General features: G+C 53.3%; 1 protein-coding gene across 1 annotated transcript in view; it reads right to left on the bottom strand.

Moving 5' to 3' along the window:
* Nucleotides 1–527: 527 nt before the first annotated feature.
* The window catches only part of fgf11a (fibroblast growth factor 11a), an 82,351-nt gene continuing 67,213 nt past the window's right edge, over nucleotides 528–15,665 (bottom strand). The window contains 3 exon segments of the mRNA XM_070863316.1: nucleotides 528–661; nucleotides 2,395–2,593; nucleotides 14,872–14,975. Of these exon segments, the coding sequence (XP_070719417.1) occupies nucleotides 528–661; nucleotides 2,395–2,593; nucleotides 14,872–14,975 (437 nt within the window).

Raw genomic sequence — 15,665 nt, 5'->3', positions numbered from 1 at the left:
CCCCCCCCACCCGTCTCGTGCCCGGCTCCGCCCCCCCTCACCACCCGCCCCCCCCCCCCCCCCCCCCCACCGAATCCTCCCTCCTGGCGAGAGGCGGGCACGGTGGGCCGCGAAGAGCTAGCCAGGTCGGCGCCTGTGCATCAAAGAAAGGATGGTAGAATGCCACGTGGCAGGGGGGGCTGGTGCCCCGTGGGGTTCGCCCGCGGGGTGCTGGGGTGGGGGGGGCGGGAGGGCGGGCGGGGTGAGGAGGGGTTCGCGCGATCTACTTCTGGTTGCGTGCAATGGGCGATAGCGACCCTCGTCTCGTGGGCGGGGCGGTTTGCGTCGAGGCATTCGCCACTCCGCGCGGAACGTTTCCCCCCCCCCCCCCCCCCCACACCCTGCACCGCGGGACGATCGCCCCCCCCCCCCATCCACTCCCCCACCGCCGCAAGCCACGCCAACTTACGTGGCACCCCGCCCCCTCCCCTCCCCTCCCCCCCCCCCCCCCCCCACTTCTTGTTGCTGTCGCCGCCGCCGTCTTCCGACTACGTCTCCGTCTTGCGGGGTGCCCCCTTCCCGCCGTTCATGGCCGTGGCCCCGCCCTCCGGCTTAGCGGCCTTCTTGGCGTCCGGAGCTTCCTCCAGCAGCTCGTGCAGCGAGGGTTCCCGGTACAGGGCGACTGCAAGACAAGATGGTCCGGGGATACCGGGATCGTCAGACGCCAACCACCAACAGCGGGAACTTGCATTGACATAGCGACTTTAAATGTGGCAAAACGACACGAGGCGCTCCGCAGTCGCGGCAGCACAGTGGTTATGTCACTGGACAGTGCCAGCCGTGGCTCAGTGGGCAGCACTCTCTCTCTCTCGCCTCGGAGTCAGAAGGTTGTGGGTTCGAGTCCCACGCCAGGGACTTGAGCACAAAAATCCAGGCCGACATTCCCAGTGCAGTGCTGAGGGAGCGCCGCACTGTCGGAGGGGCAGTGCTGAGGGAGCGCCGCACTGTCGGAGGGGCAGTGCTGAGGGAGCGCCGCACTGTCGGAGGGGCAGTACTGAGGGAGCAACGCACTGTCGGAGGGGCAGTACTGAGGGAGCAACGCACTGTCGCAGGGGCAGTACTGAGGGAGCGCCGCACTGTCGGAGGGGCAGTGCCGAGGGAACGCCGCACTGTCGGAGGGGCAGTACTGAGGGAGCGCCGCACTGTCGGAGGGGTAGTACTGAGGGAGCGCCGCACTGTCGGAGGGGCAGTACTGAGGGAGCGCTGCACTGTCGGAGGGGCGGTACTGAGGGAGCGCTGCACTGTCGGAGGGGCAGTACTGAGGGAGCGCCGTACTGTCGGAGGGGCAGTACTGAGGGAGCGCCGCACTGTCGGAGGGGCAGTACTGAGGGAGCGCCGCACTGTCGGAAGGGCAGTATTGAGGGAGTGCCGCACTGTCGGAGAGGCACTACTGAGGGAGTGTCGGAGGGGCGGTACTGAGGGAGTGCTGCACTGTTGGAGGGACAGTACTGAGGGAGCGCTGCACTGTTGGAGGGACAGTACTGAGGGAGCGCTGCGCTGTCGGATGGGCAGTACTGGGGGAGTGCTGCACTATCGGAGGTGCCACTTTCGGATGAGACGTTAAACCGAGGTCCGGTCTGCCCTCTCAGGTGGATGTCAAAGATCCCACGGGCGGTATTTTGAAGAAGAGCAGGGGAGCTATCCCCGGTGTCCTGGGGCCAATATTTATCTCTTAATCAACATAACAAAAACAGGTTATCTGGGTCATGATCACATTGCTGTTTGTGGGATCTTGCTGTGCGCAAATTGGCTGCTGTGTTTCCCACATTACAACAGTGACTCCAAAAGTACTTCATTGGCTGTAAAGCGCTTTGAGACGTCCAGTGGTTGTGAAAGGCGCTATATAAATCCAAGTCCTTTCTTTCTAGTAAAGCAGACGCCTGCACTAACAATCCGGAGATGTGCGTTTAAATCCCACCAGGGTAGCTGGGGAATTTAAATTCGTCTTGTCAACGATGCCGACAACCCATGAAAATTTTATCCATCAAAATTTGACACACTGGGAGATATTAGGGCAGTAGACTAAAAGCTTGGTCAAAGAGGTAACAGAAAAGAAAGATTTGGATTTTTCCTAACATCACTGTGGGAGCACTTTCACCACAAGGACTGCAGCGGTTCAAGATGGTGGCTCACTACCAGTTCTCAAGGAGCAATTAGGGATGGGCAATAAATGCCGGCCTTGCCAGCGACGCCCACATCCCAGGAACGAATTTTTTAAACGGTTACAACCATTTGGTTGGGATACCTCATGGGGAACCCATGGAACTGAATTGCAATCACAGCCAAGGCCTTTGCAAGAGGGCGGGATCAAGGTGGATGCGGAGAAGGTGCAAATCGAGCGCGTTTTCTTTTTACCTTCGATGAGTTTGGGTAGAAAATGCGCTGCTCGCTTTGTCTTCTTCACCCTGTTGCCTTTCATGGTCTGGCCTTCCTTATTGATGCCCAGGTACCAGGACCTCCCAGATTCCCGCTGCCGGTACACGACTGAGGAGTAGGTCACGTAGTAATTCTCAAACACACACTCCTTGAACTTACATTCCGGGGTGAAATGTTCCTGCGGAGTTTAGAACAGGTTCAGTATGCTTTCTGACCCCAGTGTTATACAGTGACAGGCCTGTACCCACCAGTACTGTACCCCAGTGTTATACAGCGACAGACCTGTACCCACCAGTACTGTACCCCAGTGTTATACAGTGACAGACCTGTACCCCCCAGTACTATACCCCAGTGTTATACAGTGATAGACCTGTATCCACCAGTACTGTACCCCAGTGTTATATAGTGACAGGCCTGTACCCACCAGTACTGTACCCCAGTGTTATACAGTGACAGACCTTTAACCACCAGTACTATACCCCAGTGTTATACAGTGACAGGCCTGTACCCACCAGTACTGTACCCCAGTGTTATACAGTGACATACCTGTACCCACCAGTACTGTACCCCAGTGTTATATAGTGACAGGCCTGTACCCACCAGTACTGTACCCCAGTGTTATACAGTGACAGACCTGTACCCACCAGTACTGTACCCCAGTGTTATACAGTGACAGAACCGTACCCACCAGTACTGTACCCCAGTGTTATACAGTGACAGAACCGTACCCACCAGTACTGTACCCCAGTGTTATACAGTGACAGACCTGTACCCACCAGTACTGTACCCCAGTGTTATATAGTGACAGACCTGTACCCTCCAGTACTGTACACCAGTGTTATACAGTGACAGACCTGTACCCACCAGTACTGTACACCAGTGTTATACAGTGACAGACTTGTACCCACCAGTACTGTACCCCAGTGTTATACAGTGACAGACCTGTACCCACCAGTGCTGTACCCCAGTGTTATACAGTGACAGACCTGTACCCACCTGTGCTGTACCCCAGTGTTATACAGTGACATACCTGTACCCACCAGTACTATACCCCAGTGTTATATAGTGACAGGCCTGTACCCACCAGTACTGTACCCCAGTGTTATACAGTGACAGACCTGTACCCACCAGTACTATACCCCAGTGTTATACAGTGACAGGCCTGTACCCACCAGTACTGTACCCCAGTGTTATACAGTGACAGACCTGTACCCACCAGTACTGTACCCCAGTGTTATACAGTGACAGAACCGTACCCACCAGTACTGTACCCCAGTGTTATACAGTGACAGAACCGTACCCACCAGTACTGTACCCCAGTGTTATACAGTGACAGACCTGTACCCACCAGTACTGTACCCCAGTGTTATACAGTGACAGACCTGTACCCACCAGTACTGTACACCAGTGTTATACAGTGACAGACCCGTACCCACCAGTACTGTACCCCAGTGTTATACAGTGACAGACCTGTACCCACCAGTACTGTACCCCAGTGTTATACAGTGACAGACCCGTACCCACCAGTACTGTACCCCAGTGTTATACAGTGACAGACCTGTACCCACCAGTACTGTACCCCAGTGTTATACAGTGCCAGACCTGTACCCACCTGTACTGTACCGCAGTGTTATACAGTGACAGACCTGTATCCACCAGTACTGTACCCCAGTGTTATACAGTGACAGACCTGTACCTACCAGTACTGTACCCCAGTGTTATACAGTGACAGACCTGTACCCACCAGTACTGTACCCCAGTGTTATACAGTGACAGACCTGTACCCACCAGTACTGTACCCCAGTGTTATACAGTGACAGACCTGTACCCACCAGTACTGTACCGCAGTGTTATACAGTGACAGACCTATACCCACCAGTACTGTACACCAGTGTTATACAGTGACAGACCTGTACCCACCAGTACTGTACCCCAGTGTTATACAGTGACAGACCTGTACCCACCAGTACTGTACCCCAGTGTTATACATTGACAGACCTGTACCCACCAGTACTGTACCCCAGTGTTATACAGTGGCAGACCTGTACCCACCAGTACTGTACCCGTGTTATACAGTGACAGACCTGTACCCACCAGTACTGTACCCCAGTGTTATAGAGTGACAGACCTGTACCCACCAGTACTGTATCCCAGTGTTATACAGTGACAGACCTGTACCCACCAGTACTGTACCGCAGTGTTATAAAGTGACAGACCTGTACCCCCCAGTACTGTACCCCAGTGTTATAGTGACAGACCTGTACCACCAGTACTGTACCCCAGTGTTATACAGTGACAGACCTGTACCACCAGTACTGTACCCCAGTGTTATACAGTGACAGACCTGTACCCACCAGTACTGTACCCCAGTGTTATACAGTGACAGACCTGTACCCATCAGTACTGTACCCCAGTGTTATACAGTGACAGACCTGTATCACCAGTACTGTACTCCAGTGTTATACAGTGACAGACCTGTACCCACCAGTACTGTACCCCAGTGTTATACAGTGACAGACCCGTACCCACCAGTACTTTACCCCAGTGTTATACAGTGACAGACCTGTACCCACCAGTACTGTACCCCAGTGTTATACAGTGACAGACCTGTACCCACCAGTCCTGTACCCCAGTGTTATACAGTGACAGACCTGTACCCCCCAGTACTGTACCCCAGTGTTATAGTGACAGACCTGTACCACCAGTACTGTACCCCAGTGTTATACAGTGACAGACCTGTACCCACCAGTACTGTACCCCAGTGTTATACAGTGACAGACCTGTACCCACCAGTACTGTACCCCAGTGTTATACAGTGACAGACCTGTACCCACCAGTACTGTACCCCAGTGTTATACAGTGACAGACCTGTACCCCCCAGTACTGTACCCCAGTGTTTTACAGTGACACACCTGTAGCCCCCAGTACTGTACCCTGGCTCTATTTGCCCTTACTGGCTTGTTTTTCCCATTTGAATGTCGTTGCCTGGAGATTTGTAATGGGCTGTTCATAGCACTGTTCTCTCATTGCTGCATCAGAGTTCCAAGATACGTTATTGGCTTGTGATACGTGGGATGTGGTGGTAGCTGGGATTTGAAATGACAGCTCCCGACATTCCTCTCCTCGTCGCCTGTGAAACTATGTTTTCCCAGCCACAAAGGAGATGAAAGGGAGCAATGTCAGCAGGTTGCGTTTTCTTGTCTGAGTCAGGAGGTCGTGGGGTCAAGACCCAGTCAAGAAACTTGAGCCCATAATCCAGGCTGACTGTCCCAGTGCAGTACTGAAGGTGCGCTGCACTGTCGGAGGCTCTGTTGGTCATCTCAAAGCGCTTTACAACCAATGAAGTACTTTTTGGAGTGTAGTCACTCTTGCAATATGGGAAACGCGCCAGTCAAAATGCGCACAGCAAGCTCCCACAAACAGCAATGTGATAATGATGCAGATCATCTGTTTTAGTGATGTTGGTTGAGAGATAAATATTGGTCCCAGGACACCGTGGAGAACTCCCCTGTCACTGTATAACACTGGGGTCTTTCACACCCACCTGAGAGAGCAGATCTCAGTTTAATGTCTCATTCAAAAGATGGCACCTCCGACAGTGCGGCGCTCCCTCAGCAGTGCCCCTCCGACAGTGCGGCACTCCCTCAGCACAGCCCCTCCGACAGTGCGGCGCTCCCTTGGCACTGCTCCTCCGACAGTGCGGCACTCCCTCAGCACTGTCCCTCCGACAATTAGCGCTGCCCCTCCGACAGTGCGGCGCTCCCTCAGCGCTGCCCCTCCGACAGTGCGGCGCTCCCTCAGCGCTGCCCCTCCGACAGTGCGGCGCTCCCTCAGTACCTCTCCTCCGACAGTGTGGCACTCCCTCAGTACCGCCCCTCCGACAGTGCGGCACTCCCTCAGCGCTGCCCCTCCAATAGTGCGGCGTTCCCTCAGCACTGCCCCTCCGACAGTGCGGCGCTCCCTCAGTACTGCCCCTCCGACAGTGCGGCGCTCCCTCAGCACCGCACCTCCGACAGTGCGGCGCTCCCTCAGTACTGCCCCTCCGACAGTGCGGCGCTCCCTCAGCACCGCCCCTCCGACAGTGCAGTGCTCCCTCAGTACTGCCCCTCCGACAGTGTGGCACTCCCTCAGTACCGCCCCTCCGACAGTGCGGCGCTCCCTCAGCGCTGCCCCTCCGATAGTGCGGCGTTCCCTCAGCACTGCCCCTCCGACAGTGCGGCGCTCCCTCAGTACTGCCCCTCCGACAGTGCGGCGCTCCCTCAGCACCGCACCTCCGACAGTGCGGCGCTCCCTCAGTACTGCCCCTCCGACAGTGCGGCGCTCCCTCAGTACTGCCCCTCCGACAGTGCGGCGCTCCCTCAGCACCGCACCTCCGACAGTGCGGCGCTCCCTCAGCACTGCACTGGGAGTGTCAGCCTGGATTTATGTGCTCAAGTCTCTGGAGTGGGACTTGAACCCACAACCTTCTGACTCAGAGGCGTGTGTGCTGCCCAGTGAGCCACAGCTGACACTGTCATTCTGGGCAATCTACGGCTCGCTCCCATTGAAGGCGAATATATCCTTCTTGTGATGCGGGGCGCAGAACTGAACGCAGTTACTCCAGATGGGGGTCTAAGCAAGTCTCTGTACAACTGAAGCATCCCTTTGTATTCAGGCCCCCCTTCTGGTTACGGCCATCATTCCATTAGCCTTTGTATGTTTTGTGTCCCTGCCTGCGAGTGTTTAATGGTTGAAAGGTCAGCGACATTCAACAGCATTACCATCGCCGTATCTCCCACCATCAACATCCTGGGGGTCACCATTGACCAGAAACTTAACTGGACCAGCCACATAAATACTGTGGCAACAAGAGCGTGTCAGAGGCTGGGTATTCTGCGGCGAGTGTCTCACCTCCTGACTCCCCAAAACCTTTCCACCATCGACAAGGCCCAAGTCAGGAGTGTGAGGGAACACTCCCCACTTGCCTGGATGAGTGCAGCTCCAACAACACTCGAGAAGCTCGACACCATCCAGGACAAAGCAGCCCGCTCGATGGGCACGCTACCCACCACCTTCAACACTCTCTCCCTCCACCACCGGCGCCCCCTGGCTGCAGTGTGCACCGTCTACAAGATGCACTGCAGCAACTCGCCAAGGCTTCTTCGGCAGCACCTCCCAAACCCGCCACCTCTACCCCCTAGAAGGACAAGGGCAGCAGGCGCATGGGAACACCACCACCTCCACGTTCCCCTCCCAGTCACACACCGACCCGACTTGGAAATATATCGGCCGTTCCTTCATCGTCGCTGGGTCACAATCCTGGAACTCCCTCCCTAACAACACTGTGGGAGCACCTTCACCACACGGGACTGCAGCGGTTCAAGAAGGCGGCTCACCACCACCTTCTCGAGGGGCAATTAGGGGATGGGCAATAAACGCCGGCCTTGCCAGCGACGCCCACATCGCATGACCGAAAAAAAAAAGAAGCGGACACCTGGGAGATGCGAGTGATCGCACAGCGTGGTTTAAGTTGAATCTGAGCCACGCCAGTGGCTCCCATAAGAACATAAGAAATAGGAGCAGGAGTCGGCCATTCGGCCCCTCGAGCCTGCTCCGCCATTCAATAGGATCATGGTCTGATCTGATCATGGACTCAGCTCCACTTCACCGCCCGCTCCCCATAACCCTTCACTCCCCTATCGCTCAAAAATCTCTTTATCTCCGCCTTAAATATATTCAATGACCCAGCCTCCACAGCTCTCTGGGGAAGAGAACTCCAAAGATTCACGACCCTCTGAGAGAAGAAATTCCTTCTCATCTCCATCTTAAATGGGCGACCCCTTATTCTGAGACTATGCCCCCTCGTTCTAGATTCCCCCCACGAGGGGAAACATCCTCTCTGCCTCTACCCTGTCGAGCCCCCTCAGAATCTTATACCTTTCAATAAGATCACCTCTCTGCCTTCTAAACTCCAATGAGTGGAGGCCCAACCTGTTCAACCTTTCCTCATAAGACAACCCCTGCATCTCTCGGCGGGAACCCTAGGCTTTTCTTGTCAGAAGGAAAATAAGAACGTGAAGCAGGGGGAGAGAGACGGCAGGCCTTCGCTGAGCCAGCGGCCTCTGTGGGAGGAGAGACGGGTTCCTCTCACGCGTTTATTCGCAGCTTTTCCTGCTGTGCCTGACCCAGTTCTGAGGGCCCATCGGGGACTGCGAGCTGCAGGTGAGAGACGAAGGCATCAGTCAGGAAGTTGTCCTGCGGGCTGAGACAGAATGAGGGCAGTTCCACCGCTCCGCCCCAAACCGCTTAACTCTTTGCCCCTCAGTAGCGGGGGGGGTGCGTGTTTCTGACAGCACACCGGGCTCACACTCAAGTGTCGAAACCTTCTGGTGTGCAGTGTGAGCCCAGACTGCCCCCCATACACACACACACACACACACACCGCGAGGTTTAATTTATACTGATCGAAGGGAGAGATGGTAAAGCAATAGTTTCCATCGTGAACATATAATATATACACAAACCAAATGTGCAAATTAAATTATCAATATATCGCTGAGCGACATTTTGATCTGAATAAATAAATTGAGACTGTTCATTTCCTGCCCAACCTTTCAATTGATGAAACAATCGCAGAAAAACCCAAGTAATATTATTGAACAATGTAATTATTTGTAATAATCCTTTAAGTCTTAATCATGAGGCAGTGACCAGTGGGGTGCCGCAGGGTTCAGTGCTGGGACCCCAGCTATTTACAATATACATTAATGATTTAGTCGAAGGAATTGAATGTAATATCTCCAGGTTTGCAGCTGACACTAAGCTGGGTGGCGGTGTGAGCTGTGAGGAGGATGCTAAGAGGCTGCAGGGTGACTTGGACAGGTTAGGTGAGTGGGCAAATGCATGGCAGATGCAGTTTAATGTGGATAAATGTGAGGTTATCCACTTTGGGGGCAAAAACATGAAGGAGATTATTATCTGAATGGTGACAGATTAGTAAAAGGGGAGGTGCAACGAGACCTGGGTGTCATGGTACATCAGTCATTGAAGGTAGGCATGCAGGTACAGCAGGCAGTAAAGAAAGCAAATGGTATGCTGGCCTTCATAGCAAGAGGATTTGAGTATAGGAACAGGGAGGTCTTGCTGCAGTTGTAAAGGGCCTTGGTGAGACTACACCTTGCGTTTTGTGTGTAGTTTTGGTCTCCTAATCTGAGGAAGGACATTCTTGCTATTGAGGGAGTGCAGCGAAGGTTCACCAGACTGATTCCCGGGATGGCAGGACTAACCTATGAGGAAAGACTGGATCAGCTAAGCTTATACTCACTGGAATTGAGACGAATGAGGGGGAATCTGACAGAAATGTCTAAAATTCTGACGGGATTGGACAGGTTAGATGCAGGAAGAATGTTCCCAATGTTGGGGAAGTCCAGAACCAGGGGTCACAGTCTAAGGATAAGGGGTAAGCCATTTAGGACCGAGATGAGGAGAAACTTCTTCACCCAGAGAGTGGTGAACCTGTGGAATTCTCTACCACAGAGAGTTGTTGAGGCCAGTTCGTTGGATACATTCAAAAGAGAGTTAGATGTGGCCCTTACGGCTAAAGGGATCAAGGGGTATGGGGAGAAAGCAGGAATGGGGTACTGAGGTGAATGATCAGCCATGATCATATTGAATGGTGGTGCAGGCTCGAAGGGTCGAATGGCCTACTCCTGCACCTATTTTCGATGTTTCTATGTTTCTCTGTTTCTATGTTAGTATGGACACTTGCTGGATTGTCGGTTTTGCTCATTTCGGGCGGTAATGGCAGGCAGGACGGTAACATTTGCGCCCAGGAACAGTTTGCGCCTCAGTCCGCAAAATTCGTCAGCTGGGCCCTGAGTGTGGGGCGGTGTGCTAAAGGTGGCGTTACACACCTCTCTCAGGGCGCAAGGCCAGCTGAGCGGCTGAAAATCCCGAGCTAAGCAGCTGGCCTCGAAGGAACTCTGTGAGAGGCCTAGGGTGGGTGGGGGGTGAAAAACCTGAAAAAAAAATCCCAAAACATTCCCAATAAATAACTCACAACATAAATCGCCCAAGAAATGAAATAAAAGCCGAGCACACTGACCTGCGGTCGACATTACTTACCTCACTGTGGCCGCGACAGCTCGGGCCGCCCGCTTTCACAGGCGGTCCCAGCAGGGGGCGCTGTACGGGGCGCTACGGTTCGGGCGGCAGCCAAAAATCGAGATGGCATGGCAACCCAGGGCCGTTGCATTCTGGGTCGCCTCTTCCGGGCGGTAATGCTCCGCGTCCGGCCGAAACCGGCCCCGAAAAGCCCGGTGGGACGCGTGATGCTGGCCAACTGCCCGGAAGAGCTCACTGCCACCATTGACGGCCCTCCGGGGCGAAAGCGGACGCGGCAAGCAGCCAAAAATCTAGGCTCCAGTGTCGGCATCCAACACTCCCAGGGCAGGCACAGCACGGGGTTAGATACAGAGTAAAGCTCCCTCTACACTGTCCCATCAAACACTCCCAGGGCAGATACAGCACAGGGTCAGATACAGAGTAAAGCTCCCTCTACACTGTCCCATCAAACACTCCCAGGGCAGGTACAGCACGAGGTTAGATACAGAGTACAACTCCCTCTACCCTGTCCCATCAAACACTCCCAGGGCAGGTACAGCACGGGGTTAGATACAGAGTAAAGCTCCCTCTACACTGTCCCATGAAACACTCCCAGGGCAGGTACAGCACGGGGTTAGATACATAGTAAAGCTCCCTCTACTCTGTCCCATCAAACACTCCCAGGGCAGGTACAGCACAGGGTTAGATACAGAGTAAAGCTCCCTCTACACTGCCCCATCAAACACACCCAGGGCAGGTACAGCACGGGGTTAGATACAGAGTAAAGCTCCCTCTACACTGTGCCATCAAACACTCCCAGGGCAGGTACAGCACGGGGTTAGATACAGAGTAAAGCTCTCTCGACACTGTCCGATTAAAAATTCCCAGGGCAGTTACAGCACGGGGTTAGATACAGAGTAAAGCTTCCTCTATACTGTCCCATCAAACACTCCCAGGGCAGGTACAGCACGGGGTTAGATACAGAGTAAAGCTCTCTCGACACTGTCCCATTAAAAATTCCCAGGGCAGGTACAGCACGGGGTTAGATACAGAGTATAGCTCCCTCTACACTGTCCCATCAAACACTCCCAGGGCAGGTACAGCACGGGGTTAGATACAGAATAAAGCTTCCTCTACACTGTGCCATCAAACACTCCCAGGGCAGGTACAGCACGGGGTTAGATACAGAGTAAAGCTCCCTCTACACTGTCCCATCAAACACTCCCAGGGCAGGTACAGCACGGGGTTAGATACAGAGTAAAGCTCCCTCTACACTGTGCTATCAAACACTCCCACGGCAGGTACAGCACGGGGTTAGATACAGAGTAAAGCTCCCTCTACACTGTCCCATCAAACACTCCCAGGGCAGGTACAGCACGGGGTTAGATACAGAGTAAAGCTCCCTCTACACTGCCCCATCAAACACTCCCAGGGCAGGTACAGCACGGGGTTAGATACAGAGTAAAGCTCCCTCTACATTTTGGTGATCCCTCTTGGTGATCATTTTCCGACAGTCTATTGACTCTGGAACAGTTTCTGTGGACTGAAGGGTAGCTAATGTCACACCACTTTTTAAAAAAGGAGGGAGAGAGAAAATGATTAATTATATACCGGTTAGCCTGACATCAGTAGTGGGGAAAATGATGGAATCAATTATTAAAGATGAAATAACCGCGCATTTGGAAAGCAGTGACAGGATCAGTCTGAGTCAGCATGGATTTATGAAAGGGAAATCATGCTTGACAGATCTTCTGGAATTTTTTGAGGATGTAACTAGCAGAGTGGACAAGGGAGAACCAGTGGATGTGGTGTATTTGGATTTTCAAAAAGCTTTTGACAAGGTCCCACACAAGAGATTGGTGTGCAAAATCAAAGTACATGGTATTGGGGGTAATGTACTGACGTGGAAAGAGAACTGGTTGGCAGACAGGAAGCAGAGAGACGGGATAAACGGGTCCTTTTCAGAATGGCAGGCAGTGACTAGTGAGGTGCCGCAGGGCTCAGTGCTGGGACCCCAGCTATTTACAATATACATTAACGATTTAGATGAAGGATTTGAGTGTAATATCTCCAAGTTTGCAGATGACACTAAACTGGGTAGCGGTGTGAGCTGTGAGGGGAACTTAACAGGCTGCAGGGTGACTTGGACAGGTTAGGTGAGTGGGCAGATGCATGGCAGATGTAGTATAATGTGGATAAATGTGAGGTTATTCATTTTGAGGCAAAAACACGAAGGCAGAATATTATCTGAATGGTGGCAGATTAGGAAAAGGGGAGGTGCAACGAGACCTGGGTGTCATGGTTCATCAGTCATTGAAAGTTGGCATGCAGGTACAGCAGACGGTGAAGAAGGCAAATGGCATGTTGGCCTTCATAGCGAGGGGATTTGAGTATAGGAGCAGGGAGGTCTTACTGCAGTTATACAGGGTCTTGGTGAGGCCTCACCTGGAATATTGTGTACAGTTTTGGTCTCCTAATCTGAGGAAGGACGTTCTTGCTATTGAGGGAGTGCAGCGAAGGTTCACCAGACTGATTCCAGGGATGGCTGGACTGACATATGAGGAGAGACTGGATCAACTGGGCCTTTATTCACTGGAGTTTAGAAGGATGAGAGGGGATCTCATAGAAACGTATAAGATTCTGACAGGACTGGACAGGTTAGATGCGGGAAGAATGTTCCCGATGTTGGGGAAGTCCAGAACCAAGGGTCACAGTCTAAGGATAAGGGGTAGGCCATTTAGGACTGAGATGAGGAGAAACCTTTTCACTCAGAGAGTTGTGAACCTGTGGAATTCCCTGCCGCAGAGAGCTTTTGATGCCAGTTCATTGGATATATTCAAGATGGGGTTATATATGGCCCTTACGGCTAAAGAGATCAAGGGGTATGGAGAGAAAGCAGGAAAGGGGTACTGAGGGAATGATCAGCCATGATCTTATTGAATGGCGGTGCAGGCTTGAAGGGCCGAATGGCCTACTCCTGCACTTATTTTCTATGTTTTTATGTTTCTTTGTTACACTGTCCCATCAAACACTCCCAGGGCAGGTACAGCACCATGTTAGATACAGAGTAAAGCTCCCTCTACACTGTCCCATCAAACCTCCCAGGGCAGGTACAGCGTGGGTTAGATACAGAGTAAAGCTCCCTCTACACTGTCCCATCAAACCTCCCAGGGCAGGTACAGCACAGGGTTAGATACAGAGTAAAGCTCCCTCTGCACTGTCCCATCAAACCTCCCAGGGCAGGTACAGCTCTGGGTTACATACAGAGTAAAGCTCCCTCTACACTGTCCCATCACACACTCCCAGGGCAGGTACAGGGGGTTAGATACAGAGTAAAGCTCCCTCTACACTGTGCCATCAAACACTCCCAGGGCAGGTACAGCACGGGGTTAGATACAGAGTAAAGCTCCCTCTACACTGTGCCATCAAACATTCCCAGGGCAGGTACAGCACGGGGTTAGATACAGAGTAAAGCTCCCTCTACACTGTCCCATCAAACACTCCCAGGGCAGGTACAGCACGGGGTTAGATACAGAGTAAAGCTCCCTCTACACTGTCCCATCAAACACTCCCAGGGCAGGTACAGCACGGGGTTAGATACAGAGTAAAGCTCCCTCTACACTGTCCCATCAAACACTCCCAGGGCAGGTACAGCACGGGGTTAGATACAGAGTAAAGCTCCCTCTACACTGTCCCATCAAACACTCCCAGGGCAGGTACAGCACGGGGTTAGATACAGAGTAAAGCTCCCTCTACACTGTCCCATCAAACACTCCCAGGGCAGGTACAGCACGGGGTTAGATACAGAGTAAAGCTCCCTCTACACTGTCCCATCAAACACTCCCAGGGCAGGTACAGCACGGGGTTAGATACAGAGTAAAGCTCCCTCTACACTGTCCCATCAAACACTCCCAGGCCAGGTACAGCGCGGGGTTAGATACAGAGTAAAGCTCCCTCTACACTGTCCCATCAAACACTCCCAGGGCAGGTACAGCACGGGGTTAGATACAGAGTAAAGCTCCCTCTACACTGTCCCATCAAACACTCCCAGGGCAGGTACAGCACGGGGTTAGATACAGAGTAAAGCTCCCTCTACACTGTCCCATCAAACACTCCCAGGGCAGGTACAGCATGGGGTTAGATACAGAGTAAAGCTCCCTCCACACTGTCCCATCAAACACTCCCAGGGCAGGTACAGGGGGTTAGATACAGAGTAAAGCTCCCTCTACACTGTCCCAGCATGTAGTCGGGGCCAGTGTTGTTTTGTGGGGACAGGTTTACGAAGCTCAGTGAGACGTTGTCCGGTCAGTCTGGGCCGGGGGTTTGGAGGCTGGACATCTCGTGTTTAACCCATGGCCTGACGCAGTTACTCACTGAGGTGTAGAGGTATCCATCGCCGTTCATGGCAACGTAGAGACCTGTTTTCACTCCCTGAATGGCCACGACTCTGAGCCCGACAGGAATGAGATTGAAGAGTGCTGCAAGGGAAAGAAGAGTTGAGAGGGTCTGAGCACCAGCGTTTTCCGAAATATCCCACCCCACAAAGTCTCCCGCCGACAGAAAACCCACCCCCTCCCCCTAATCTGTCACTCTCACTCACATCGATGAGACAGAACCTTCACATTCACAAGCATGTCACGGTCACACCATGATCCCATAAAGAAAGACTTGCATTTCTGTAGCGCCTTTCACCACCTCAGGACGTCCCAAAGCGCTTTACAGCCAATGAAGCACTTTTTGGGTGCAGTCACTGTTGTAATGTGGGAAACGCGGCAGCAACATGTGCACAGCAAGCTCCCACACACAGCAATGTGATCATGGCCAGATTATCTGTTTTTGTTATGTTGGTCGAGGGATAAATATTGGCCCCAGGACACCGGGGAGAATTCCTCTGCTCTTCTTCGAAATAGTGGCCATGGGATCTTTTGCATCCACCTGAGAGGGTAGACGGGGCCTCGGTTTAATGTCTCATCCAACAGTGCGGCGCTCCCTCAGTACTGCCCCTCCGACAGTGCGGCGCTCCCTCAGTACCGCCCCTCCGACAGTGCGGCACTCCCTCAGCACCGCCCCTCCGACAGTGCGGCGCTCCCTCAGCACTGACCCTCCGACAGTGCGGCGCTCCCTCAGTACTGCCCCTCCGACAGTGCGGCGCTCCCTCAGCACTGCCG

This window comes from Pristiophorus japonicus, chromosome 20 (assembly GCF_044704955.1).
Source record: "Pristiophorus japonicus isolate sPriJap1 chromosome 20, sPriJap1.hap1, whole genome shotgun sequence".
NCBI lineage: Eukaryota > Metazoa > Chordata > Chondrichthyes > Pristiophoridae > Pristiophorus > Pristiophorus japonicus.
This window is presented reverse-complemented; position numbering and strand designations above follow the sequence as displayed.